Genomic DNA, 27,536 nt, shown 5'->3' with positions numbered 1-27,536 from the left:
AAGAGCAAACACAGGCTTAAATCATACTTTGCAATTAGTTCGTTACATGCTTTGTTGCGGCAACATCAATGGAAATTATGTGATTATATTGTATAAACTTGATATATCTAAACGAAATGGCGATTATAGACCATCAATTACAGCGAGGACATTACACTCTTATTCAACACCATACAATTAAACAGATATTTATCAATTCCATGGATACATCTGTTTAAAACAAGATGTTTGGACTGGCAATGGTCAGGCGGCGTAAGTTATTTCGTGGATAAAATTGTAAGTGGCATTTATCAAATATCTTGCTCATGCTAAGATTCGTACATCGATATGACAAAAAGGAATATTAGCACTAGATTCAAGGAGCACTTAAGGGAGTCTCAAAAGGATAAAGAAAGTATTTCTGAGTTATCTAAACATCTGCAAAACTGAATATATAGTACAGGATATTAGAATTTTGCTCCGTACTTCAAACTTTAACCGAAGGAAATGTTTCTGAGGCATATTATACCAGAACAAAAAATTCAAAACTCAATATTAAAAAAGGTAATTCAGACAGAACGGAATAACATTATTACCAATTTCGTCAACAAGGAAATAAACTACTATTACAAGGATAATAACTTCAATAATCTGAATTTAAATTAGTGCATTTAAGCATAAATTTATGTATATATAAAAATTACTAAGTGCACCAATATGAACAGTAATATGGCATGGCTGACTAAAGCTTTCATTGCTTTCTAAGATCTCCTTATTTAATGAAATAGACTACGTTACAAGAACCCTCTTAAAAAAAGCTAGTATTTTTGAATATCTGTAGCGTTAAAAAACGGTAAAACAGAGTAACAGTTAGTAGTTAAGTGAACTTAACTTTTGTACATAGATATGTGATTGTGGGCTATTGAATAAGCTTTCACTAAAATTTATAGTCTATAACTGCCACTTCATTTAGATATATCACGTTTATATAATGTCATTAATTCTACTGATGTTGCTGCAACAAATCATGTGACGAACTTATTGCAAAGTATAGTTTAAGCTTATTTTTGTTCCTGATGGACTCTCGATTAATATACCAGAAATATCGATCTCTGAAACAATATTGGGCTACGTAGGAATACTAGAAAGGTTAATAAAATTCTTTATTAACTGGAAAATATTAATTGAAGAGTGTAAAAATTGTAAAAATTTTATATAACTGCTAAGTGAATCATGTCATTTCGATATTTTACACAAAATATGATTCAACTTATAAAATTATCACTTTCACTGCGGTTAAGGATAAAGATTAACATTTAATTTTTTTTTCCAGTTAACCTTTTATTTTGGATACTTTTTTTTTTAAATTAACATTCCTGGCATGACTACCATGTTATATTCACAATAATTTAACTGTATAACTTCTTTTAGTAACAACATGGATAATAAAATAGTAATTACAGTATTTTTTTGGAATTATCTAAAGCATTTGATACAATATAACACAAAATTTTGCTATACAAGTTTGAGGAATATGGAATACGAGGAATAGTTATATCTTGGTTTGGTAACTATTTCAGTAACGCAAAACAGACTGTCCAAATCGGAACCTTCGAAGTGAATGTACAGTAGAACTATCCAGTATTTAAAATTATTTCTTGATGAATAAGTAAAACTTTGCACTGATTAAAAATTACGACTAAATATTATGTATTTTTGCTTTAAAATAACAAAGAAATCGTACAAGTGCAACCTTAACCTCATCTTTATTAAGATGACTTATTATTTATTCATTAATTTATGTTAAAAGTTATGTACGATAAAACCCTTAGTAGATTTTTTTAATAAGACAATGCGTCGAGCTAATGTCTGTGATGCTACACAATTTTTAGACAGGGGAAAGTAGTAGATCATTTCCGTTCGGCTACCATGGCAACGATCACACTTTTGCTTGTGAAACATTTAGTAAGGAAAAGTAATTACCAAAATTACTTGTACGATATTAATATAAAATTGTGTACCTGGTAAAGTTAATTATGAATTAGGATATAATCCCATTTCTACCATTTTTTAATATTAGAAAATTAGGAAAAAATTGTTGAGGAGGAGAGGCAATTAACAGACGAAAACAACAGCTATTCGAACGAAAAGAACTGAGTCAAGTATAAAAGCTGAATAAAACCGACTTAGCTAGTTTTACGTAGGCCTATAATGAATATCTACTAAGCCATGTGTAGTGTTCAAACTTTAAACTGCTGCTAATAATTTCGGCAACTTGACCTGTATCCTCCTACACAGTACTAATATGGATGGGTTAAGGAATTTAGGAACTACATGTGGCCTAATAAATAAGGGTTCCTGCATTTAGTGGAAGTGTCTTCTAAAACGTAAACTTCAATATTAGCAATTCTTGTTACAGTTTACAGTTGCATCTTGCAAATGCAATTCTTTGTCTGTTGTTAAATCATAGCTGCACAGACTACTACAAAATTAGTATGTATTTTAATTGATTGATAGAAGGTATCATGAGAAGACATCTCCGAAGCTATTTGCCCTCGTCTAGTTTAGTTAGTGAAATACACAATTCTTAATGTTTAATTTTTGTTATGAGGCTGCATTTATAATTATAGCCATGTCTTTATTCAATTTTCTTTATCTCATCATCTTCCTTGAAATCACTTACGTGTTCTCCAATTCTAGTTTTTACACTGCATTTAGCCATGTCTATGTACCTATTGAAAAGTTAGAGTTAAGTGCATTAGAGACTACAAGCAACACAGTACAGCCAATGTCAGATTTGAACATTTCAACAAAAATATATTATAAGTGATAGAGACGTTTTACATTAATCTTATCACGGATTCGGCAGAGGGAAATCATTGTGTGTACTAAAAATCAGGATATTAATACAGATAACTGAAATTTAAACAAAGACAAGAATGTCAGCATACATACTATACATAGCTTTATTGACAAAAAATATTACAAATTGTTGTTTCATTCACCTACTCAACCATATATAGAATCAAATGAAATGATTTTTCAGTTTAACGTCCCACGATTATGCCCTTAGGCTAAAGCAGACGAATGATTAAAATAAGTGAATGATGATGGAAAAATTAGTGGAATGAGAATGTGGGAGGAAATGGGAGTGCCCGAGAAAACCTACGGACACGATGTTGTCCATCACAAACTAACTTGCTCGGAAATCGAACCAGAGCCTCCACACAGTGATGCGCTCTACTACTGAGCCACCGTGCCCCCCCCCCCCCCGCCTTAACTTGAGAACAGACAACTGAATGGAAAGTTCATGATTTGTATAAGAGTTATGTAGTGTTTTCACTAAGATGAGTTCCATTGATAAAATAACTATGTTTGGTATGGACTTATGTCCAGACAAACCTTAAAGTAAAGTAAACAATAAGCCTATATCCATACAAACCAAGAGAGCAAAATTGGTAAAAGTTGAGACGAAAACTAAAATAAACCCCAAATGTAAACTTTCAAATTTCTTGTGTGAGTTATCCAAATAAAGTTCTCAATTTACAAAATACAATGGTGAACTGTAACGAGAATTACTGGTAACTGAATTTAATTTTTTAGAAAGATATATTTACGTATAGGTAAGAAGCCTTATTTATTACAGCATTTCTCTATGAAACCCCTACATACTAGGGGATCCAGAAAACTTCACTCCAGCCAATCTCCTGGTTTCTAAATTCTCTAATCCATTCTTATTGGTGTCCCGTAAAAGCCTACAGTACAAGTAGTCAAAATTGTCAGTAGTAATTACAAAATTAAATACTGCTAAGTTAGCATTCATGATTAACAATGTTTTTGCACACAATTATTAGTTTTTGGTGTCTTGATAGTAGTATTTGTGAAGACGTGAAATGCAAATAGAAAATAATAAGAATGGCAAAAGATGTATGGAGGAAAAAGAAAAGTGTATGTTAAAGTTCTTGGATAAAATATTTGAGATTATAAAAAAATATGTTTCGTATAAAAAGTACTGTGTACTGTACGAAGCAGAAACGTAAATATTACAGATGGAAACATTCGAAATATAGCATGGAGAAAACATAGAAAACTGGGATGGGTAAAACTAATTAGTGGTAACGAAAGTTAGGGAAAGACAAATAATACTGGAAAAGAAATCTTGTCGAAAAGTGGAAAAGAAACTTGGGAAGAAAGTCTTGTCAGACATGTGTAAAAGGTATGATAAAACGGATGGGGGTGAAGAGAATTGCAACTGATGGACGCTGAAATTCTTACGTCAAAGCGAAGAGGTTGACAAAGGAGCTAAGTGTAGGATAGCTTCTTAAATCTTAGCTACAGATTTCAGTGACTAGTACTACTACTAATAGTACTAATGATGATGACGATGATGGTGGTGGTGATAATGCTTATGACGATGATGATAATGATTATGATAATAATGTTGATAATGATGAGAGGAGGAAGACAGAAGTGATTGTTTAACCAACAAATTTCATTACAAACAAAAATGGCGACCACCATACAACGGCTGAATATGAAGTCATTTCCTAATTATTCAGAATTGTACTCCAAGACAATCATATATCTAGCTTAGTATTGCAGAGACTTACTGCATAATGAATTGATTTACCCTAACGGTTTTCTACTGATTTTGAATTATGTAAAAATCCATTGCTTACCCTTCCTTCGCTCTTCCAATAAATAAAGAATCCATATTCGTCTACTTTGAAAAGACAGCCTATTTCGAGGTCCACGGAATCCTTTTCCTGAAAACAGATTATATACATCAATATAAGAAAATAAAATATTATAGGTCCAAATTAATTATATTTATTTATTTATTTATTTATTTATTTATTTATTACTTTCAAGAAATCATTAAATTAATACCGTGAAACCTATCTGTATGTTGGCCATCATTGGTTCCATTAAAAGGTAGCTAAATTACAGAAAACGAGTATTTTTAAATACAAAAATTATATAATATCCGTATTTCTGTGCATTGACTAAGTATTATCTACAGCATGTATTAGATTTTGTCCTATACAAAATGGTGAAAATAGATTTTAGAATATAAAAACATTACATGCAATAAAATATTAGTTCACCACACACACCCTGATTAAATGCAAATTCAACTACTTAAACAGTACAATACATTTTCTTCTTTCTTCTGCATGTGATAAGTACAGATAAGCTCGTCAGTTCCCGGAAATCCTTGGAACATCCATGTTGTTTTACGCCTCCCAAGCAGTGGAACATCAAAAGTAACATGGTCGCTCACATCAGTGGCGGCGATTGGACGTTAAAAGTGGGGGGAAGACATGATCTGAATATTTGTATATCAATGTTGGTTTTCCTGGTTGATGCTAACACTTCGTTTGACGAAAGGTTGTATAACTAATAGGATACTATCTTCTTCAGTTAAAATACTGTATATCGTATTTCATATTTTATTAAGTAAATTCACAAGAGAAACGCAAGTAGGTACTAGCCCTTTGTACTCTTATACAACGAAGATGTAAGAAGAAATTTAATTCATTGCTCATGAACATCTTAAAATTCTGTCTGGAAAATTGTATGATCTAATTATTTAATAACAAATTTGCAAAACAAGTAAATAAAAAGGATAATATTAATCATAATAATGAATAATGAGCCTTGTTTTGCAAAAGTTATATTGAAACTGGGGATTAATGAACATCTTATATTTTTAATTCTACACATGCTGTTAAATGTATGTTATTACTCTTAGAAAGACAGTAAATACTACAAGCATATGCTACGACATTTAAAGAAATACATTTGCAGCTTCCCGAAACATGTTCATTGCCATTAGATGCAGTTTTCACTTTCCTGGAATACATCAAAACTCAACAATCTTAGAATTACTCCACACTCCAATTATACAAAATAATCCTAGAATCTAGAATTCTGTTGAATTCACTAAATTTAGTTGTATATACACTCGTACACCCCTAAACACATCACTTCACTAGTATATTACACTGCAAAACATTACAAAAAATAGAAGTTGTTTCTTGTGATTCTCTTTTTAATCAATATTCCTTACTATTAGAAAGAAGAAAAGACATTTCAGGAACTGTCAATTTTTGTGCAATTAAAGAATAACCTGTGAAAAACTTTTCCTTTTTTTCTTTCCTTTTTCGAAATGTTATCTCAATTAGTTTCAAAGCGGCTGACTAACATATCGAGCCCTTGTAAGAAGAAATGAAAGTACGCTGGAATTGTGGAGCTAAAATAGGTTAATTTTGGGCAATTTTCGGTGGGAATTAAAACTTAATTTGTGCAGCTTTCATAACTCCACGGGAAGACAACCAATACGTACTCACGTAACGGCAAATATTATATGACATCATTTTTTCTATGAACCAGTAATACATACAATAACTTTATATTTCCAAATGATATACATTAATAGGTCACTTCAAAAAAGTGAGGGGGCAACTGCCCCCCTTTGCGCCCCCTAATCGCCGCCCATGGTTCACATAGTGGGGCAATGGGAAAAGCAATTGCCATGAATGTAATGGGACGTATATGGGAAAATACGATGTATATCCACCTAATATGTTTATACTCTTGCGTATTCTCACCTTAAATTAGAAAAAAAAAGTCATGAGGGTGGTTATAGTGTACAAGTTTGAAAACTATCGAGCGTATACGTACCAAATATTCTAGCGTACATCACTAACAATTGCCCTATCTTTTTTTTTCTCTCTCTCTCTCTCTCTCTCTCTCTCTCTCTCTCTCTCTCTCTCTCTCTCTCTGAGTATTTTCAGTTTTTTGAAATATATGTCAAAATATTCGATCTGCGCAAGATTTCGTCAAGGGGGGGGGTTCAAGATCTCAATTTAATTTCCTTTTAGGACAAGCATAATATCGTAATATCTTAATACAATAAATATTTAGTTTGCCATAACATCGTGCTCAAGAGAGAGTTTAAACTCCGCAACTTCCCCTTTGCGTAGGCCACTGTTTACTGTAGTTAATAAAATTATGCACGGTGCTTAGATAATTGTTGTTTTATGTGAAATATTGTGTACAATCATCGACAAAAGTTCTTTCCGTTTGGTAAAATTTATTTTGGGAATAACGGTGATATAGCTGGAAGGTACAACTATAGTATGGCTGGGACGTACAGAAAATTACATTCTTTTTAACTTACTGGAAACTGTAATCAAAGCTGTCCTTCCATTTTAAACTTATTTACGAAATTAACTTCATGAAACGGAAAATAATTTTGTCGCTGACTGTATATGTATGCATCAAGGTAGGTGTGTGTATTCGCCCTTCCTTTGAAAAAAAAAAAAAAAAATCCCGCGGGTGTTCCTGCAAGGTATTCCTTAGTTTCACGTTTATTGACAACTTGCATTTGCCCTGCAAACAAGGCTGATCAGCAAGTAACAGAAAAGACAAAGAGTAGCGCGTAACATGAATCGAAGTGACATTTCTTGGTAATCTCCTAAATATTCCTCAAAAGGAAATGCTTTTATTACTTGAAAGGATGAATAAATGAAAACTAAGTTCATCCATAACTCGCTAAATCCACCTAGATTGGACTATCAAATCGAACAATATCGTTAATCTAGTTGATGCTACAAACCTCGATTTTATATATGAATTTCTAGAAATTAACAATAACTGTCGGCAGCTACGTGAGGAATGCCCAGATAGTTACCTCAAGAAACTATATTCTTACATTTCTTACACTAGCAATTAAAGGTGGGATAGACTAGGGCGTGTGAAGCTCAAGAACAGTAACAGAGGGTTAAATTTTGTTTATGTAGGTCCACATTCGAAACAAATTGTTTTAATTGTCTCGCCTCTGTGTATAGCCAGGTAAATCGGTTTTTTAATCTTTTTTCATAAGAAAGTGAGATAATTACTAAAAACTTTATTTTGTGCAATTTAATTAGGTCTAAGTGGCTTGAAAAGGGATGAGGAAAATTACAAACTAATATAATGGCACTTCTTGCTTTAATTTTAACGAAGAGAACACACTGGGTTCATCTATAATGTTTGGTTGAATAACTTATCTGATTACATAAATATCAAGGCCAAAGGGTTAACTTGCTAAAAAATATTTTATACACTTTAATCTTGGGAGACGCGTTAGGGAAGGAGTACGGTGGCTCAGTGGCCAAACGCTTATCTCTAGCGTAAAGGGTCCTGAATCACCGGGAGTTTGTAGAGGACAATATCACGTCAGTTGCTTTTCTCGAGGTTTTCCCCGCTTCCTCTGACATTATCATTCCATTAATCCTTAATATAGAAGAAAAACACCTTAGTTGCTAATTCCTTTTGATACCAATAGATGACTCTAGCGTGCAGGCAATCTGCAGGTCTAAAACTAGTAACTGTTTCCCCCCCTCAAGACTTCAGTCAATGATGCCAACCCGTGGCAAAAAAAAATCCATTTTGTGGGATTTTTTGAACGTTAATTATTCGGAATGGGATAAATGGAATTTTCGTCAAAATTGGCAACATACACATATGTCATTTTTCACCACATGTATAATCTACTTCAACAAAATTCTCTACGAGCGGGAAATAAACATAATGTATCGTCAGTAAGCGTGTCAATGTTGTCAACTACTAGTCTGAAGCCTTAAAAAAAAAAAAAAAAAAAAACCTGGAAAATTCTATGTTAGTGAGAAGTGACTTAATCATATGTGATTCTTAAAGATAAAAAAACGAAATTTCTGCTTTGCTATTTGAAGAAACAAGAAAATGAAAGAACGAACGAATGAAATAAATGCTGTAAAATATCAAACGAGAAATAATTTCCAAACGTTCCACAGGATGTGTGTGGAGAACATAACTTTTCTAGTATCAATCGGCTCAGTATAAGTGATGATACTAAGGTGTGATGGAGTTAGTACATTTCTGCCAACATACCAAAATATATTTGTTTTCGATTAATGAAAATAGTTATTTACAAAATATTTTCTAAACGTGGAAGATTGAAATTTACTGATACTTTATCAAGAAACTGGAAAAAAGCAACACACGACGTATATAAATTTTATTTTCATATAATAATATTCTTATTAATTATAGTACAACGAGAGAAATTAAGATGCAAAATATGAGTTTTGGCCTCTCGAGATGGGATTTTATAGAGTTTCAGGTTGGCACCACTGACTTCAGTTCATCTCCAAATTACCTGCATGCTAGTGGCATCTCTTGGGGTCAGAAGTAGGAGGTACCGTAGCTAGCAACAACTATTAATTTGACTGTAAACTATTGAGGATTAGCATGACTTACCGTTTATAGGAAGGATCAAGAATACCTAAATACTTTCACCTAGATGTTTATGTAATCTGTAAATCGCAATTAGGTTTTAACAGTCTCCGTGCATAATCGTGGGACAAGAAAGACAGAGCTAGATGATAATGGTGGAATGATGGAAATGGGAGGAAACGGAAGAAACCCGAAAACAATACACACAGATGGTGTTTGTCCACCACAAAGCCTACTTGTGACGGGAGCTGGGATCGAACCCTAATCGTCAGAGTAACTCAAATGTTTGAAGTGCATATTAGCGTTATTCACAGACTGACATACAGTATTTTGTTTTATAATAAAGATTGAACGATACAGCAGGACAAAGAACTGAGCGAACAAAATAACTAGTGTGTAACTTCGACTTTTGGTTAGTATTTTAACAATTGGTGAAAAAGTCTCGTGCGAAATAAACTTTGGCATATCAGGATACTTTTTGTTCTAAGTAACAACCATACTATCGATTTTATTGCCTCAATCCCTCAAAAAAATAGGCAATATGACAAGAGTCAATTCTCACTTTGAATGGGAACTTCATAGAGACTGATTTTCTAAAATTGTGTAGTAAATGAACATACACTATTATGCAGTGACTTGAATCTGTTCATTGCTTCAACTATTATTTGCTAATCAATGGAAAGTGTAAACCATTATTACTGAAGATCTATTGCTGTTAGAAATTACGAGGTGCAAGTGTACCCACAAATTACAATTACACATATAACCCAAAGTATATACATATGTAATCTAGCATTAAGGTGATGGAACGGCTTGCTTACTGATACGTTAATTTGGAGTATCTGGAAAAGATGTATAAAAGTGCATAAAGCTGAAAAACGTGTCTGCATGAATATATTCGTTAGTATAGAATATACCTAAATGTATCACAATTGTGTACTTATACCGATGCCAGCTGAGTAGTGATGAGCGCAAGAGTCTTGGTCTTGCAGTTTTTGCAAGAATCTTGCATGCAAGACCAAGACCAAGACCAAGACCAAGACCAAGGGGTGCAAGACCAAGACCAAGACCAAGGGGGGCAAGACCAAGACCAAGACCAAGACCAAGACCAAGACCGTACCTGCAAGACCAAGACCAAGACCAAGACTCTTGCGCAAGAGTCTTGCACAAGTACCGGCTCGGTGGTAGAGCAGTCGCGTGTGGTTATACGGGTCCCTCGTTGGATTCTAGCTTTGCGCCATGGGAACTTTTTGGTGGGCAAGCACCGTGTGCGTGGGTTTTCTCGGGGTTTTGACGTTTCCTCCTACTTTCTTCATTCCACCATTTCATTCATTTCTCATCATTACCGTCTCCCTTAGCCTCGATGCATAATCGTGGGAGGTTAAACTAGATATTTCGTTTCGTTTCAAAACATAGTGGTGTTTTTCTTCCAAAACTAAAGAAAAATGTAGTATTGAACATTGGAGTACCGTACACCATAGGTGTCGACTACATGGGTATGACCTTGGCTCTGAGACGCAAGCATCCGTTGGAAATGTTTAATTTGTGCTCATAAAATTAATATCGAAATAATATTTTCGTGACATTGACAAAAACTTAGTACATGTGAACGCAAGTTTGATTTCATGGGTGGATGCTTATACGTTGAATAATTGCTTGTCAATATAACTTTTAGCCTCCTTAGTTATACGACACATTGAGGATTGAGCGATATAACATTATACTACAACAATAAATCTATATTATAAAATTGAAAGTAACTATTTTTGTGACTTCTTGAACCACCCGACCGATCTCGATCAAATTTTCAACATAGATGGAGTTTGGGCCTGGGAGTATTTTTATTATTTTACTTTGACGATAAAACTTAGGGGAGGGGAGAAGGGGGAGTTATAAATTAATAAATAAAACTTAATAACTTAAACCAAACGAGCAATTTCGATCAAATTTTTAACATAGGTGAGGTTCAAGCCTGGAATATGTCAGCTCATTTTGACGGAGTAACGTAGGGGAGCGGGAGAAGTACAAAAATCAATATGAATAAAAGTAAAATTGACTAAGTTTGTGACTCAATAACTCTTGAACCGATCTCAATCAAATTTTTAACATGTATGAGGTTCTTTCCTGGAAAGATTTTTTTTAAAGAGTTTGTTCCACTCTAATGGTAGAACCTAGGGGAGGAGGAGAGGAAGGGTTGAACCACCCGACCGAACTCGATCTTATTTTCAGCATAGGTGAGGATCGGACCTGAGATGGTTTCTGCCATATCACTTTGACGGTGCAGTTTAGGGGAAAGGGAGAGGAAAGATATTCAAAAATATCGAAAATGACTGACATTAAAATGGAATCTATAGTTTGGGGGATCGCTAAGGTAAACAATGATACTTCCGGTGCTGTTTAAATCAAAATTCAGCCCCGTAGCTTGGCGAAGGGGAGGGGAGATATATAAAAATGATCGAAAATGACGAATATTAGTGTCGAATCCATAGTTTTCGAGGTCGCTGAGTTGAATACTGAGACTTCCTACACCGTTTACAACCAAATTCACCCTCGTAACTTGGGGGAGAGGGAGATACGTAATAATGATCAAAAACGACCAAATATTAGTGCCGAATCCATAGTTTTCGGGGTTTCTGACACGAACAGTGACACTTGTGATGCCGTTTAAATCCAAATTCAGCGCCGCAACTTGGGGAGGAGGAGGAGAGAGAAACATAAAAATAATCGAAAATGACCGATATTAGAGAGCGCTTTACTAGTGGTAAAAAAGTGATTAACTAACAAAATATATTATTATTATTATTATTATTATTATTATTATTATTATTATTTTACCCCAACGTTTCGTAATTTTACCCCAACGAAGTGCGTACTTGATGCTGGTGATCCATATTCACAAGTGAGACTTCAAATAAGTTGGAGTTTGATGCAGTTATTCTGTATTTCTAATACAGGTCAACAGTATTTATATAAATTGAGTTTACACAAAAGACAGACAGTTGAGTCGTCTTCAGTTTTCACTCAAATTATTCTAAAATATTAAGAGGTTTGATTATAATATTAATTTTAATTTTCTCTCATTTTTTTTTTTGGGGGGGGGTCAATACTGCTAAACATATCATCATCATAATAGCTATTCTGCCATTATTGGCAGGTTTGCTTCAACAGACAAGATTCGACGTTCGGTGGTCCTCAGCTAGTCTCTTCGTCTTGACGTAGCAATTTTCTGTTTTAATACCTTCCTTCAACTAGTCTGCTTCACTCCCTCCCTCTGTTTCCTTCCACAATAATCTCTAGCACGTCCCTAATAATACAGTTCCTCCTCAGCCAATATCCTAACCAGTTCCTCTTCCTCCTCTTAACAATATATAAAATGCTTCTTTTTTGCACCTACTGCTAATATTTCTAACACCTTCTCATTCGTTTTCGTTCAACACAGCTAATTCTCTCCTTTTTTCCTCCATGTCCATGTTTCGAAAGTCTGCAATTGTTTCATCGCTTTTGCGTAATGTGAATGTTTCTGCCCCATAGAGTACATATTAGAATCAGTAAAACAAAGATTCAATATTTAATTGGAAGTTTGTTTAATACAACGATTAGTTAATCGTGTTTGAAAAGAAAAATCTGACGCCTTTAGAGTGTACAAATAATTTTGCAATTCATGTTATTTCAATAATCTGTGCTGTCTGATTTTCTTTCATGCGTCTCAGGGGTAGCCTCCCCAATTTGGGAACCAGTGGACTGTTGGATCTGTTAAAAAATATATTTTCTAAACAGATTACGAAACGTTGTGATTTAGCCATATCTTATTAGTGAAGTAGTGGGCACCCGTTAAAAAAAATAAAGTCATCAACAATGCTGTACACTATCATCATACTTACACGACGTTAAATTATATTACATTTAGAAACATACATTGTATTTCCGTTACTACTGGCGCATTGTAGAGCTTATTATACCTTATATCCATAGTAAAATTTACCTATGAAAAGCTTGAGATTTCTTAAATGCAAGACTTGCAAGACTCTTGCATGCAAGACCAAGACCAAGACCAAGACTAGGTGTGCAAGACCAAGACCAAGACCAAGACCAAGGGTTCCAGTGCAAGACCAAGAGCAAGACTCGATGTGCAAGACCAAGACCAAGACCACCCCGGTCTTGGTCTTGGTCTTGCATTTGCTCATCACTACAGCTGAGTAATTTGTGATATTATACGATGAGAAAGGACAATTTTAATTAGTTATTTTTAAGCATGTTCTCAGCTAAAATTTTGCAGGAAAACAAAATGTTAATGGAAAGCAGAACATACAGGTGGAAAAAACCTTTCAATGGTTAGTTAGTGACAGTAATAAAAAACAATTTCCAAAAGAGAAATAAGTTCAGAGTTTCTATGAAAAATGTAAACATCAAGACCAGCTTAAAAGCAAGTAGAAAATAGTATAAGGCGCCTAGTATTAAAATCCGCCACATCCATTTCGCTTAGTTCAGAATAATCTCGCAAAACGTGCAGTGAAGCTCCATATACACGCCTACAAAGTCCCATATTTGAACTAGTTTTTTTTAGTATGAAATATTAAACTTTTAAACAAAATTCTGTTTCCATGGAATTCTTGTAGATCAAACATATAGGGTCTAACAAGCGATATATAACTCAATTTCGGCTTTGAAAAAAAAAATGGATCTGACGGTTTTTGATACTAGGCGCTTCATATAAGGTCTAAGAATTTCGGAAAAGGTATCCAGATCACCATCTGGGACCAGAATATGACCTTTTAAAGCAAGGTGGGTGCCGAAGATTTTTTTGAACAAGACTGTGCTATCGTCTTGCTAGTGCCATCAGTTCCACCTGAATAAACGATCTGATGGTGGTTCTCGTAGAGTATCTTTAAGTTTTACAAAGAAAGTAGTTATTCTCGAAAACTATGCATGAGTTCTATTTTACATCTACCCATACCATTTTGTTCAGCTTAATACTATTTATTGATTGGTATATGTCTTATCTTTGGACTTTTAAAAAAAAATGTTAAATGCTAAGAATAAATGCTAAAACGGGATTCAGCTATGCGAAGAAGTTGCTGATACGGAAAGTTGATAGAAACGTGAAAGTCAATGCAAGATACTTCCAGAAATCCATTATAAAACCCATCTTTCGGATCGACATCCCACAATTGTACGAGGCAGACTCCAACCAGGTGAATATTCTACGGACAATGCTTCTAGTCATACAGTCAGGACATCGCTGCGTTTTTACCACAAAATGCAACCTGAAGTAGAAGAAATTCGCGTCATTCAGTTTCAAGACATTCCTGTGCAATACTCTGATGCCAGTACAATTAATTTCTGTAACTTTGGCCTATTGAAAATACTGTACGTCCCCAACATCGGTGTCCGAGCACCATCGTTGGTCTAAAAAGCTTGCAAGAAGTGCGACCGAATTTTTCTGACCTGTGCTTCGCTGTTGTTTGCTGTAATGGAAACTTCATTGATGTCGAGCGATAGCCTACACAATACTGGGATCCAATAGAACAGCACTGATAATGTTGGTCAGATTTCTCATAATATGAATACCGTTCAAAATCTGTTCAACATAAGTGATTTTTATTAAGTAATTTGATGGAACGATTAAACTGAAGGAAACGATTATTTGTGGTAACCGAAGCACTTTTTTAAATTGTATTGTATTGATTCTTCTTGTCTATAGGCAATATTATCGGCACAACTAATTAATTTTCCCTCTCGAACATCGACCAGTTTTTAATTTAAAAAAAAAAAAAAAAGTAGCACAAATTTGTCAGGTAAGAATAAACTTATCTAACTAAACCTTAATAGTGAATACAGTGTCGCAATCATCATCCGCGCTTTGGAGGAAATTAATAACATAATACAAAAAGTAATTTGCACGCTTGTTGCGTAGCGGCGTCGAAAGATGACAACTGATGACAAGCATTCTCATTACAACACAACTCAACGTAACAATCTTGCGCTCTTCTATTCCTTTGAATATCAATACATCCCACAACTTCTTGGAGCTGAACTCTTGCACATGTGGCCTTGGGAACGTTTGTTTTTTGTCTCCATTTATCTATCGGCTCCGGCTGTGTTTTTCTTCTTCATTCGTCTACTTTGTTTATAACGCGGAAACAGCAAATAAGCTTCAACCACAAAAACAACCGACTACGTAGTGCTTGGAATGTGCTGTAATTTGTAGTTGATACGTGCAAATTTGTTGGCAGATAGCTATAAGATTATGCAGACGATAATCCTTTAATATTTATCACGATCTTTAATCCACCTCACTTCTGAGTTTTCTGATGGGACACCTCATTAATTAAAATGTAAGCGTGAACTTAAATGTAAAATTTCCGATTAATAGATTCTGAAATAGTCTACTTTTACATACATGTGTATTAATGAAGTTACAAATACAAGCATCACTTTAGCTATTATAGAGGAGGGAAATAATGAAAGATGAAATTCGGAAGAATAGGCTAGGAAGATACTACACCAGCTGATAGAATTGAAGAAAAACTCAGTCAAGATGGACGCCGCGAGATTAAAACTCAGGACTTCCGTATAGTGAAAGCTAACTGTTTACCTATTAGTGTTGGATTTGAAAGTAACACAGATGTGTCTGGTAGAACGTACATCATCTACAACCTTCGATATTGTAAGTTTTCAACGAGCTAATAACATTAAACGAAGTTACAATCGTTGGGTATTTGGCCTCGACCTACGAGTAAAAGCACTATCATGTTCGCCACTTAAACTACGCAAAATTACGTAGACTTTCCTCTCCAGTACCATGCGCAGAATTTGATCGAGAGGGGGGAGGAGTTCAAACACTCAATTTTATATTATTTCAAAATACGCGTGACTTCAGTACCTTTATCTGATTAATACTTTTTTTATTTTTATTTTTCCATAATATCTTGTTCAAGGTGTGCTTAAACTCCCCCAAACCTTCCCTTGCATATGCCTCATATATATATCCCTTCCCACTCACTCCCCAAAGCAACATCATACTTAGAACCATCGTACAAGTAAATTTTCTGATTTAAATAAATAAATAAATGTGAAATTTCTTAAGTTTGAGACCTTTATTTGATGTTAAGTGTTACAATATTCTACATGCGCTCGAAAATATGACCATTGAAAGAAGAGCGATCAGCTAAGGTTTTAACAAATGAAAAAAAAATTAATGCCGCACAGACAGGCTCTTTAGGCTAAAGAAGACTAATGGAAGTGACTGATTATGGAAGAATTGGTGGAATGAAAATGTGAGAGGAACCGAAGGAATCTCAAAAAATCTACATCACACAACTCAAATGGCTGGAACCGAACCACGGACCCCTTCCACCAGAGGTGAGCGCTTTACCACTGAGTCATCGTGCTCCTTCAGAATTTAGAAGAGGACTGTACATACTGTAATAAATAATTGATAGGAATATATAAATTGTTATTTGTAATATTTTCACACCACTTCTTTTACAGAAATCATTTTTAAAAATGTATATGCAATTTAACAGATAGATAGTATTTGCATATTGTTTTTGAAGTTGAACTGAAATATCATTACAATGTCGGTATGATGTACACTCATGTCCACAATAATTGTCGCATATCTATAACTGTCTTCTTGTAAGAATATAATTTGATAATGATTCTGCAGGGTACTTTTAATACTGATACTATGTGTATAGTCGAGAAATGTATATTTGTGGTAAATTTCATAGGAAAAGAATTATAAATACGAAAATTAGAATGAGTAAAAAGAAAAATACTAAATGCATAAGAAAGTTTTATTTTTTTTTATTGTTCTTATTTAATGCTCTTTTGACATGAAATTTACCACATACATATCTTTGCCGATTATACACATACTAACATTGTAAGAAATACCGGGCGAATTCGTTATCAAATTATATTCCTACAACATATTTATAGACATGCGACAACAATTTTGGACATGTGTACATTACATTCTTAGTACATCATTATATTCTGAACAGATGTCAATAATCTCGTGACTAACATGATATATAACTATGATAGTCAAACAAACTTGCCTGTGCACGCTTCATATTTGAGAAACTAAAGTCCAATTTAAAGCATCACTTTCAAGTTGGAAAATGTCGCTGAAATTCAACGTCAGTGGACACATGAGTTTTAAACAGAGCCTCATACACGCTTGACAACTACACGGCTTTGTGACAAGTTTGAAACGCATAGTACCACTTTTAGTGTGTACGAGTGAAGATCCAAGAGACCTCGTACAGCTACAAATTCTGCTTGTTCCGCCATGGTTTGATGTTGTTTCCAACGACTTTGAACATTTTCAGTAACTGTATAGAAAACTTCTGTTAAATTTGTAATGTGTGTTAAATTTGTTATGTATAATTAAGTTACCACTAACACACAATATTGTTTTTTCTTTCGTTAATTATTTTTCTGACGGAAACTGTATTTAATTTTACCACGTAAAGTACCTTACGTACTTACATTATTTATTGAAGATTTCTATTCTGCAGTTAATATATGTGAGGGCGCTGCATAGGAAAAAAATACTTAACTCATGTAAAACTAACATAGAAAATTTGATACTTACATTGGATCACAAGGTTGGGGAGACAAAGAAGCTGATAATTTATTAAGAGAAATTAAATAAGTGTATATGAACTCTGAGTTTTACGTCCTACGGTTATGCTGGCTAGGCTAAAGGAGATGGTGATTATGTGAAATGAATGAAATGGTGGAATGAAGAAAGTGGGGGAAACGGGAGAATCCCGAGAAAACTCATGCACACTGTGTTTGTCCACCACAAAGCTCACTTGGTGCGAGCTGGGATCGAATCAAGGATCCCATACACCGGAGGTGAAAGCTTTACCACTGAACCACTGCGGCCCAGCGTGTATGATATGAGTTCTTAAAAATCAAATAATAATATTCGAGCGACATATTTAAAAATATATATGACATTATTGTTCGAAAACTCATTCAAATAATTTGTTTAACAACTCTGGCGTGTATTTGGTTACTCTATAACCAATATACGTGGGACAATCAATAAGTTTTTGCTCTCGCATGAAAGGTACTGTGTTACATGCATAAAACTTACTTAGCAAATTTGTCCAAGCAACGTCTGGTATGAGAAATGTTAAACTGTGTTCATCCCTCTTCAGAAATAGGAACGAGTGGTTTGTGCATTTGAGGTGCTGACCTTCTGTGTACCCAATAACAACGATTTTTACGATCGTCTTATGATCATGGAAGAATGTCAGGTATAAGATATCATCATGACCCAGAGACTAAATTTATGAATAAGCAGTGGAATTATTCATACCATGACCGAAAACAGGTGCGTGTGCACCCCCCTCCCATGAAAGTAATGACTTCAATTTCCTGGCGTAAACCTCACTGATTACTTAATGTACAGTCATAGCATGACTGGGATATATTATGGCAGACTACTGCAAAATTTAATGACATACTTAGCAAACGTGTCCGCCTGTTAGCTGACAATGCTCCCGCTCATACAATACAGGAAACCTTAAATGTTGTGCAAAATCTTGACTGAAATCATCTTTCTATCTGGAAAAGATAATGTAATGATTGTTTATATATAAAGGGAGCGTGGGTGATAATTCTCCACCCGCCATATTACCCTGATTTCGCGCAATCTGTTCCAAAAATTTAGCAGCCACTGAATGGAAGAAGTTATGGTGAAGTTATTTCCACTGTAGAGCACTGGTTTTCTAATCAATGTGGTACTTTCTACAAAACATAGCTGTGGAATTTAGAAGACCGTCTGGAGAAGTGTTATTACTTTGCACGACGACTGTGGAAAAGAACAAATAACTTTCAAACTTCTAGCTCCACTCCATGAGAGAACAAAAACATATTGATCGCTTCATGTACACCCAGCCACAAAAGTATCTCCCCCTAAGTGCTCTAATTCCATTACTTGGGGTCCAGGTAATTTGTAGTTGTGAGAACGCCTAGACAGATGCAACCCAACTTACACGTAACTTTTCTCGGCACTGACAGCAGTTGGTAGCCCTGATCCAGGTGTTTATCGAGGTAAAATTGTAAAGTAGGTGACTAACGAAACAGTTCTCCATTCTAAGATGCATCTGTATGGTCCGGATCGTGTTTTCCAAAGAACACCATATATTTATCTTAATGTTGATGTGTATGTAATGTTTTATTTCTTTATATACTGTATGTTTACAGAAATATAAATACTGACCACACATGAATCAGAAAACGCTTGAAAGTAGCTGAAAATATCAAATCCAGAACAACTTCTAGAAATAAGTTAGTAAATCATTGTCTTCATCGAGAGACCTTCTCCAATTCTCCTCATTCCAACATCTTTTTCTTTCTGAAGGAGTGAACTTTCTTGTCACTGAGTATGTATTGAAATTGAAATATTTCAAAAAGTTTCAACTTGGCCGGGATTCAAACCCGGGCCCGCCGAACAGACGTTCAATACGCTAACCACTTAGGTACCACTTAGGACCTCACTTAACCTTTTATCTAAACTTTTAGCTAGTTAAAATCGGTGCATGTAAGACTATACAAACTACTAATGCTCGTATGAGAAGACGTTCCTTATGAGTGTCACAATGACTTACTCGAGATTTCCTTCTTTAACTAAAAAGCAAGTTATATAGACTTTCGTCAATGAGGAAAATATCACGAAATGTTCTTCAAGTTGAGGATACCTCATCGTTTTTAACTGCTCCCGATTTACATTAGTACTATTCTTCCTCATCGTAACTTCTAATTTTCAAAGAAGAGCCGGCAGCATTTATATTGATCCCAATAGTTTCAGTATTCGCGCGCTACCCTAGCCAGCTGTTTGAAGTTGGTCATGTAAAATGTAGAGAAAAATTTGAGCAAGAGAACGGAACCTAACCAACCCCTGCGGGGCTTCTAACCCGTTCTTACTACTACTACTACTATATTATTATTATTATTATTATTATTATTATTATTATTACTTTTACCATGGATCCGTGTAGTAAAACTGCAAGCTTATTTTAATGAAAAAATTGATATGAAAATTTAAAATATCCTTGGGCAAGGTTTGAACGCACGCCGAAAACTATTTTCATTACTAGAACGTCGCCCTAGAACACTCGGCCACGAGGGTCGACAGCAGTTGGCCTTAATTTTCGCTATATGTAGGTCATGACTCTTGATATCCTATCTGTATCGGCCAATAAGATCAGAAAACATCTGAAATTCTTGGAATCTCCCGCACACCAAGGTCTGCCGGGTCGTTAGTTACGCCTCTGGGCCCGTTCCATACATGACAAATTAATTAAGGGGACAATATTGACAAATCTGCCAATAACATACGAATATATATTATTTCTAGTGCCCCTAATAGTAGACATTTTTTTACTGAAATGGGCGCACGACTCATTGTTTTATTTACCTTTAGTGTGCTGTTCTGTTTATGTAATGTAGTGAACCTGTTTGATACTTCACTTATAATTTCATTTCCGTATCGTATATGGAGAAAGACAATTTTGTCCTAAAATGGGAACCCCTCGAACGGCGGGGAGCTTTCCTGGGGGGAGCAGTGCCCCCCGCCCCCACAAGTTACGGCCCTGCGTCGTGGCAATCATTTTTTCTTAATTGGAAGGTATTGTTACGTAATTGATTTTGTAATTCTGTTATTCCTTTATTATTATTATTATTATTATTATTATTATTATTATTATTATTATTATTATTATTGCAAAGCCGAGACTTGGCTACATATTTTATATTTTATGAATTTTCTGATTGGATTTCAAGTCTTTTTGTTGAATAATCAACACACTCTACTTTAGGGGGCTTGGAGGAGGGAAATATTATCCTGTTGCTGTTCATTTGTTTACTTGCACGCTACACCAATCCTGGATACTACATTTCACCTTTCTATATCTACAGGAAGTACCCTAAAGGTTGTGATGATCATAAGAGAATAAGTGATGAGATCAATGAACTTTGCGTATTAACCACATTTCAAATATCAGGTTGTCAGAAAAGTCATGACGTATTTCGGTAAAATATGACAAATGATGGTTTGTGGATATACTAGAGTTATTCGGATCATGCAATAGTTTGTCATGAATAGCTAAGATGTTGAGCGTTTTGTGTAGTAATATTGCTCTTTGTTTGGTTTGATTTTACAGATTTGATCAGAGATGGCGTGGGTCAATGAAAACTTGACCCACCACCCACCGCGACCCACTCTGAACCACGATCAACCACCCACCTTGGCCCACTCTGACCCACTACCCACCATGACCCACTCCGACCCACCACCCACCATGAACCACTAACCCAACAAAACACATCGTCATCAACTCTGACACATGATCCACGTCCTTTACCTACTAAAGAGTTTATACTTGTAATAAAACCAGGTTGTCAAATTCTAACTAATCGGAGTTTGAATTTCTACGGTCAATTCCTCAAGCACCATACAATAATGATGCTTACAATAATGATGGATCTCACGTTTACGATATAAAATGGTAAAGTGTTCGTCATGGGCAAAATTACAATAAATTTCAATTAAATTATCATGGTCTAATTATTTCCTTGTTGAATTATCGATACTTTTCAGTGGAAAAACGGATGAAATTTGAAACTCCCAAATCAACGTACGTAGACCAACATACACAAGCTTACATTACAAATTTTATGTCTATTTTTCTCACAACTTTATGGGTTGATTGTCCTGTGCTCTAAGCGTTCCATATAATAAACAAGCTTCAGCAATTATTATAAAGCGCATGGTAAACATATATGGATATATGATGCGAAGCACTGTATTTTTTGTTGAGTTGATTTTGAGTTTAACGTCCCTTTCAGCAGCGAGGCTATATGAAACATGGACCTATCCCATGCTGTAAATCTCGCCAACACCTAGTGGCCCACTTGCGGGTAAACGTCGATCGTCAATATAGAGACGAGTCGAAGGATTGCCGCTAGTGTCCCACTGCCGGCAGGGTTTCATCGAGTCGAAACAGATATCTCGCGTCGGGGTGTTCAAGTTACCACCGCGTAGCAGCGATAACTTCGTTTTGGTTCGCGCTCCTTCGATTCGTCGCGGAGAATCGCGAAGGGACCAACACGAATTATTGCCAGTCATATGCATGCGGTTATTATATATTATTTTTTCCTGACGAATTGTTCCTAAAGTGAGCTCCGGGTCAAGAATAAACTCTGCCTCAACATCATGAAGTGAAAAATCTTGAGTGCGATAATTGTATGAATTTAGATGGCAACTGTCGTCGATCATTAGAGAGTGAGTATGGGAGAACTATGAAATAAAGTAAATAGACACGCGTCATTTTGTTATAAAATTACATGGCGAACGCATTTTATCTTATCCCAAACAGTTATCGTCTCATATATACGGTTAAAAGAGCACTCTGATTGGCCAAATTAAAAAGATCTCAACGATTTATCCCTTTACAAGCGACGTCTCTTTCATCGCCTCCGTGGCGAAGTCGGAAGAACACCCGCCCAGTAATCATAACGTTGGTGGTGCGACCCCCCTCCGGGGTACTTTTTTGGCACTTTAGTGTTTTTAGACTCACCTTAATGTAAACAAATGACACATATTGGCGATTTAATATATTTTTGGGGAATAATTTTGTGGTTCATTTGCGTTTTGTCGCGTCAAATGCTGTCTACAATGCTCTGAGCAGAGAGGGTCGATGGGTCAGAGTGCGTCATAGTGAGTGGTGGGTCACGGTGGGTGGTGCGTCGCAGTGGGTCACATGCTGTTGATCCACTGACCCACTCAGAAACGTCGATCAATTTGACCCACTCCAACTCTGCATTTGACACCACATAGAAAATGGAAGACCAAAAATTGCATGTTCACCATATTTTATTGGTTTACTTCAGGCAAGGGAAGAACGTGCGAATAGTGTTTGTGATTTTACTGTCCTCCATATTTCTGTGGTTTTGTCCCTGTTCTTAGAGAGTTAGTGTAAAAACTGTAAAAGTGAGTAAAACACGTCAAAATAGGAAACAAGGTACTGAGAAAGGTCCGTTAAATTAATTTTAAAAAATAATCCAATGCCTTGAAACACAAAATTCCAGTCACTATAAGTATCTGTCCAGTGCCGTGCAGTAAAAAATCATGGTCCGAGGCGAGAGCTTACGGCAGCGCCTCCGTAATATGAGTTGTCAATTTACAGTTGACTTCTCTGGACTATTCATTCTGCATAATACTTTGCTATTTTATCATGACTGAAATCAGAAAGTTTCAGCATTATTACACTGGAATCGTAAAAGTGTGTAAATACTGAATTCACTGCAGCTACATTTCTTCCTTCTCCCAGAACAGTGATGGCTTCAGCGTTAGTTTCATAATGTTGGGGACGCGAGTTCGATTCCGGCTGTGGTAATTCAGGAAATTTTTATAACCTACAAAACTGATATTTCTGATGTATACTAACATGAAAAATATTAAATTTCTCTGGGTCTAAGAGTTGAGACAACTTCCTTTACAGGTGAAATGCCAACAACACAAAATCACGTCATCCGTATCAACCTACGTAACTATTCGCAAGTAACATGTTTGGACAAGAATTGATGAACACAAGGGCTAACACGTCCTTACTGCTGTAGTATGGGCCAAAAATGAGTTCCAAGGAATTGTTCCTAGCTGTGCAGAAATTGCAAACAGTGATTGAACTAACAATAGGGATCGCTAGTCACGAGAATGATCCTATTTAAGATGTCACCTCACCTTTCTACTTAGAAGAAGGGCGAAACAAAATGCATTACTGTTATCAGCTACCAAATCTTTATATTCCATTTCTTGTTGTCATAAAATGATAATTCTATCTGTAAATCCATAAACGTAATATTATTGCGTTCACGTGTAAACCTAAGAAACATCTGTCATACTCTATCTTTTCTGTTCCTATGAATACCTTCGACTATTTTACGTTTTCTTTCCATTGTGGGAATAATAATAATAATAATAATAATAATAATAATAATAATAATAATAATAATAATAATAATAATAATAATAATAATAATAATAATAAAGGAATAACAATTACAATACCAATTACATAAACATTATCTTCCCATTCAGAAAAATTATTAATTACCACGACGGAATTTGAACCCAAACAGCGGCAATGGGAGTTTCCTGCTTTCACAATTTTTTTAAACAAATCGCCCCAACTGGAATATTGCTCGCCACTGGCACCTCATGTCCTTTCGACGTATTCCAAACACTACAGGAACACGAACACAGAAATACTGGGGATAATTAAAATTCAGACTTTGCTCTTCAGAGGAATCTGAACCCCTAGTGGATTGCGCCTCATGATCAGAAGCCGAACGCCCGGGATCACTCGGCTAGTGCCACCGGTTCAATTTGCCACAAACTCCTCATATGAATATAAGAAAATAAACTAGTAGTTATGGAACATAAACATAGACTTGTCTATTTCTACACGTATTGATACAATTCAAAGAATGTGAAAATAATTTCTATCGTCTTTTCTTCTTTGGAAATTAGAAGTTATGGTAAAGACGAAATGTAATGTAATTCGGGACCATCCCTACAATCGATGACTAGCGCCGTAACTTAGATTCTTTTAAGGGGGAGCAAGCATTAATACGCTTATTTGGGCCCTCTAGAAAAAGTAGATTTTCTAGTTATTGGGCCCCTTTCTCCAACTTTATCTTAATCTCCCGCATGGCAAGGTCTGTGGTTCCGTTAGTTACTCCCTGGGCACATTCCACACATGACAAAATTATTAAGGGGACAATATTGATAAATCTCAAAGCCATATGAATAAATATTACTGAAATGGGTCCACGACTCATTTTTGTTCTATTTACCTTTTGTGTGCTGTTTAGTTCATGTAATGTAGCGACCCTATTTGATGCTTCATTTCTAATTTCATGTTCGTATCGTATATGGAGTAAGAAACTTTTGGCTCAAAATGGGCCCCCTCGAACGGCGGGGAGCTTCTCTGGGGGGCGGGGGGCAGTTGCCGATGATGTAGGCTTAACTTGATCATTTCGTGATATTTTTCTCATTTAGCAACGTCTATATAACTTGTTTTTTTTAGTTAAACAAGGAAATCTCGAATAAGTCATTAAGACACACACACAAGTTGCTTTTATTTTCTTATTTATATTTTGTTTATATTTGTTTGTTTTTGTTATATTTGAGTCTCTTGTTTATATTTTTCACTTTAACTAGGTATTAGTTTGGGTAGAAGTTTAAATGGCGCGGTGGGTGAGTAGTTAGCACATTGAACTTCTATTTGGAGACCCGGATTAGAGTCCCGGCCAGGCTGAAGCTTTTTCAAGTTTTCTTGTTTCAATTTCAGTTTCAATGCATACTCAGTGTGACAAGCAAGATCTTCTCTCCTCCAAAAAGAAAAGTATGTTGGAATGAGGAGGATTGGAGAAGGTTTCTCAATGGAGGCAATAATTTACAAAGTTATTTCCAGCAGTTGTTCTAGATTTGATATTTTCAGCTACTTTCAAGCATTTTCTGATTCATATGTGATCAGTGTTTTTATTTCTTTGAATATACAGTATATAATGAAAACATACATTACATACACAGCAATATTGAGATTAACATATGATGTTCATTGGACAACACGCTCTGAACCAAAGAGATTAATCTCAGAATGGAGAAATGTTTCGTGCGTCATCTAATCACAATTTTACTTCCATACAGACTTGACTTAGTGCTACCAACTGTTGTCAGTGCCGAGAAAAGTTACGTGTAAGTTGGGTTGCATTTGTCTAGGCGTTCTCACAATTGCAAATGATCTGGAGCCCAAATAATGGTAATAGAGCACTTAGGGGGAGACACTTTTGTGGCTGAGTGTACATTGAACTATAGATCTAAAAGTGATCGACAATAATAAGAAACGTGTTATTGATATTGTCATTGCCAGTTTTTTTTTATTATTATTGGTTTTGTTTGCTCATTATGCAAATAATGCAAGAGTATGTTTTGCGAAGGGAATGTGATATAAGAATTGGGAACAAAATAATTAATAGCAAGTGGCACGCGATAATACATCCTACATCCTATAACTGGATGGGACGGAACGTGGAGTCTGACTGGCATTGGGCTTTGTTCGTATTACGAAGACAAGATCACTAATAATCGAATCTACCTAAGACTGAAGTTAGGGCGATGGATGTTATTAATAGATATAAACAACTGTCAATTCCAGCACCACGAAGAGTTAGGTTCCGAGGGGAAAATAATAGACATGTCTGATAAAAACGTACAAAATGGTGTTTTAACATCTCCGCAAAATTGAATAACAAATACAATTAGTCTGATATGAACAATATAAGATTGTGGATGCACTAGATGAAAATATTTAAGACTTATCCATCAAAAAAGTACTTAGTTCAGATTTCGCTTTAAGTGAAGCAGTAGTTTTACTGTACTAGCTGTTAAAAGAGAGCTGATAGATCTTCAATTCGGTTTAAATCTGTGACTTTGTAAGACAATTGAAACGTGTGAACGTTCGTCACGTTGAGAACACTGAACATTTGAATTAGGGTACGAACATGCCGAAGAGACCTCGCGATCGAGGTTGAGGTTTAAGTCGAGGCCGCACCCTTGATGCTGGCACAAACCCATGGATTCAAATGAGTAAGCGCATGCCGAAGATATACGCTACATCGCGACCTAGAGGTCGACCGCGAGAGTGAATTAGTAGTCGCTATGATAAACAACCGAGTTCGTTTTTACATCAATGTTCAGCAGAAGCATGTGGGTCGTGTTCTCATTGGTTCTCCCTGAAGCGCTGCACGGAATAAAGTCTTAATTTGTTTAAAATTTCTTCTGCAGAGGATTGTGTGTGCCTATGCTCGAGAGGCTTTGCTGCACTATTAAATTAGATTATGAAAGACATATTAACAGAACTAGTGAGGAATGTTCCACCAATATGGAATAAGAAACACAAACATCATAATAGGCACGTTTTAAATAGAGAATGGAAGAAAAGAGCAACTGAAATAGGAATGTCAGATAAGTTATTCATATTTATATGAGAATCATACTGTAGCTTATTATTATATAAGGCAGTGGTGGTTAAAGGAAGGGGGCTTTCGGGCTGAAATCCGTAAATTGTGGAATTCTAAAGAAAAAAAGAAGCTACTGTTAATCATATCTATACTTAAAAACTCCACGCTCCCGCCCCCAATTCCAAGATTAACAAAGAAGGGTTTCTTTTAAATTCGTTACTGATATAAAGAAAGACCTGTAA

At 35.4% G+C, this 27,536-nt stretch overlaps 1 protein-coding gene across 3 annotated transcripts in view; it reads right to left on the bottom strand.

Moving 5' to 3' along the window:
- The window catches only part of norpA (no receptor potential A), a 387,967-nt gene that overhangs the window by 100,475 nt on the left and 259,956 nt on the right, over positions 1 to 27,536 (bottom strand). For all 3 annotated transcript variants that reach the window (XM_081771645.1, XM_081771642.1, XM_081771643.1), the window contains exon 5: positions 4,659 to 4,745. In XM_081771645.1, coding sequence (XP_081627771.1) covers positions 4,659 to 4,745 — 87 coding nt within the window. The remainder of the gene's footprint in view (positions 1 to 4,658; positions 4,746 to 27,536) is intronic.

The sequence above is a fragment of the Thermobia domestica genome, chromosome 9, assembly GCF_964235325.1.
Source record: "Thermobia domestica chromosome 9, izTheDome1.hap1.1, whole genome shotgun sequence".
Classification (NCBI taxonomy): domain Eukaryota; kingdom Metazoa; phylum Arthropoda; class Insecta; order Zygentoma; family Lepismatidae; genus Thermobia; species Thermobia domestica.
This window is presented reverse-complemented; position numbering and strand designations above follow the sequence as displayed.